The 2,625-nt window shown below is 34.2% G+C and overlaps 2 protein-coding genes across 2 annotated transcripts in view; one reads left to right on the forward strand and one right to left on the reverse strand.

Annotated features, from left to right (window-relative positions):
- The window catches only part of LOC105624352, a 1,504-nt gene extending 458 nt beyond the window's left edge, over window positions 1–1,046 (reverse strand). Inside the window, exons 1-3 of the mRNA XM_012205717.1 lie at window positions 797–1,046; window positions 476–586; window positions 103–366 (exon numbers count right to left, since the gene is read on the reverse strand). Coding sequence (XP_012061107.1) covers window positions 103–366; window positions 476–586; window positions 797–1,046 — 625 coding nt within the window. The remainder of the gene's footprint in view (window positions 1–102; window positions 367–475; window positions 587–796) is intronic.
- Window positions 1,047–1,716: 670 nt separating this feature from the next.
- LOC105624362 (NADH dehydrogenase [ubiquinone] iron-sulfur protein 6, mitochondrial) overlaps window positions 1,717–2,625 on the forward strand; it is a 1,548-nt gene continuing 639 nt past the window's right edge. Inside the window, exons 1-2 of the mRNA XM_012205729.1 lie at window positions 1,717–1,891; window positions 2,361–2,537. Of these exons, the coding sequence (XP_012061119.1) occupies window positions 1,754–1,891; window positions 2,361–2,537 (315 nt within the window). The 5' untranslated portion in view covers window positions 1,717–1,753. The remainder of the gene's footprint in view (window positions 1,892–2,360; window positions 2,538–2,625) is intronic.

A 2,625-nucleotide genomic window follows, 5' to 3' on the forward strand; every position in this document is an offset into this window, starting at 1 on the left:
AGAGAGAGAGAGAGAGAGAGAGAGAGAAATATACTGAAATGTATTCTATAATTAAAAATTTAATACTGTCAGTGAAGGTTTAAAAATCAACAATATGATTACCAATAATGAACCATCCCAGCATAAAACAATTGATCAAAGTTTGTGTAGGCGATTGTCTAATCCTTTCCTCATCTCTTTCTTCTTGACGTTGCCGTACTCTAGCCGACAAAGTTAATAATTGCTTAAATACTCCAAATCCACCGCCTACTAATAAATATACGGGAATGTATTCACCCTGTGGACAGTCGTAAAGATACAGTCCACCGATCACCATCATACAAATTGGTACAACTATCGTTACTCCAAGAATGATGGTACATCCGACTGGAAAATAACGATTTTACATTTTGTATACAGTTATTAAAGTTTTCCTGAAGTATTTTATTTTCATCCTTTCATCTATCATCAATACTTAATAAATATATTGACTTACTTGTGCCTAAGAGCAGAACAACAATATTTTTTAAAAAATCAAATATGCCTTTGGATATTTTACGAGCTTCTCTCATACGACCAAATAAAGAATCATAAGATGGCGGTGGTGCTGGAAAAAAATATAGAGAAATAGACGTATTTGATTTATAAATACATGGACTGCATTTGAAAATGTCACCTGAGTATTCCATAATGTCATCTTATCTTTGTTTATCAACATTGAATGAACAAGGTATATTAAATCTATAGGAAGAGACACTCAAGTGACATTTCCGAACATAGCCAGGTGCATATACTACAAAAGTCTAGGATAACGTACCATTAGGATCTATCGCCTCCTCGTACGAGGGTGGCGCACCACGTTCGTTGGTCAATGTGGAGGGATGACCGAGGGGTAAATTAATATTATGATAGGATGGTGGCGGAGTGCAGCAGGTCGATGTAATCTGCGTGCTTGTGCCAGGATTTCCGCTCTCCACCGTTGCGGTGGAAGCATTTGTGGCACGGCTAATCGAGCTCAAAGGCATTTCTTCCCGTGCAGCGCCGGTTACTGTCCTATTCCAATACATAAGGCTCGCTTTTCAAACAGATTCGAGGATACCAGCGTAATCGCCCTCCCTCGTCGCTGTTTACATTGGCGAATGCTGGTCTTTATAACCTAAAACTCGCACGTTCAGAGATTGTTTGCCTCCCCTCGTCCCGGAGAGGGGAAGCTTGATCTGCGAGAAAATCTTCGTTCTTCCGTATCCGAGGGATTCACATTTACGAGTCAAATAGAGAACGACGAGTCTCCAAAAACGTTTCAAAACGAAACCCTGATATATAGCGTGTTATTTCCATCTTCCATGATATAAGAAACAATTTGGAGCAACATTTTGATTGGTCAAAGAGCAGCCGTCATGTTCAAGATTGTGCATCCTTGAAAATGAAATACCATGATCGAAGCCCTACCGTATTATCTTGGTACGTTGGAAAACACCCTGTTTCTCTTGGCTGTGTTCCAAAATTGATTGCCAGTGCTAAAAATGTACAGTATACGTGACATAAACTATAAATTTTCAATGCTGACAGTGAATTTTGGAACACAGCCCTTGTTGGAAAGTTCCCCAGTTCTCCTTACAAGTGATTTTAACTAGATTAGTATCATAACGCCATCTATCATATGTTGAGAAGTTTTATTCAGTTTGGATTCCCTGTCTTGCAAAAGATTTCGAGGTTACGATTATAACCTCTTTTGATAAATAGTATACAATATCACTGATAATTGATATCAAATATGGCTACAAAAAAGATCAATGGATTATTTATGCCTTTTAATCAGTTGTATAAACGAAATGTATTCATGGTAGATGCTATTACAAAACGCACATATGCAACCACTGATAAAGTTGATCAAGTTACTCATACTGGTCAGGTGAGATGTCCTTGATTCAATCACAAAAAATTTTTTTTACAAGATATTACTTTACATATTCAAGTAACAAAATTCATGTAGATCAATAATACATCATACATCATATCCGGATTTATAAAGATATATTTATTATACTTATTGATTATTAGATTATTAGATATATATATATACACACTATCATATATCAGTGGATTTTATTATATTTCTACTAACTTCTATCAAAAATTGATAGTAGATAGTATTGTCATAATCTATGAGGTTTGATTATTTGATTTGTGATTAAATTGTAAATGTTATTGTATGTTCAAGATTTATTGATATTACACAAATATAATAAATCGAATAATTTTAATCGCCACAAGCTCATTTTCAAAAAGTATAGAGAACCATTTCTAATATTGTCCTTTATAATTTCTTTAATGAATACTACGTGTTTGTTTCTTTAACTACATGTTTGTTACATTGTCAGGCATTTGAGAAAGGCGACTATCGATTAGTAAGATTTTTAAACAGACCAAAAGAAATTAATAAAAATTGGGCAATTAAATTGATAGATGAAGTATCACCGTCTTCTAAGAAAGATAGAATTGTAGCTTGTGATGGTGGTGGAGGCCCTCTTGGACATCCTAAAGTTTATATAAATCTGGTAAGATTCATATTATTGTATGTGTTATAATAAAAATATGAAATATAGTAATTTTATACACTTATATGTATGTAAGTACAAAATTTAT

Source organism: Atta cephalotes, assembly GCF_000143395.1.
Source record: "Atta cephalotes unplaced genomic scaffold scaffold00003, whole genome shotgun sequence".
NCBI classification, from domain to species: Eukaryota; Metazoa; Arthropoda; class Insecta; order Hymenoptera; family Formicidae; genus Atta; species Atta cephalotes.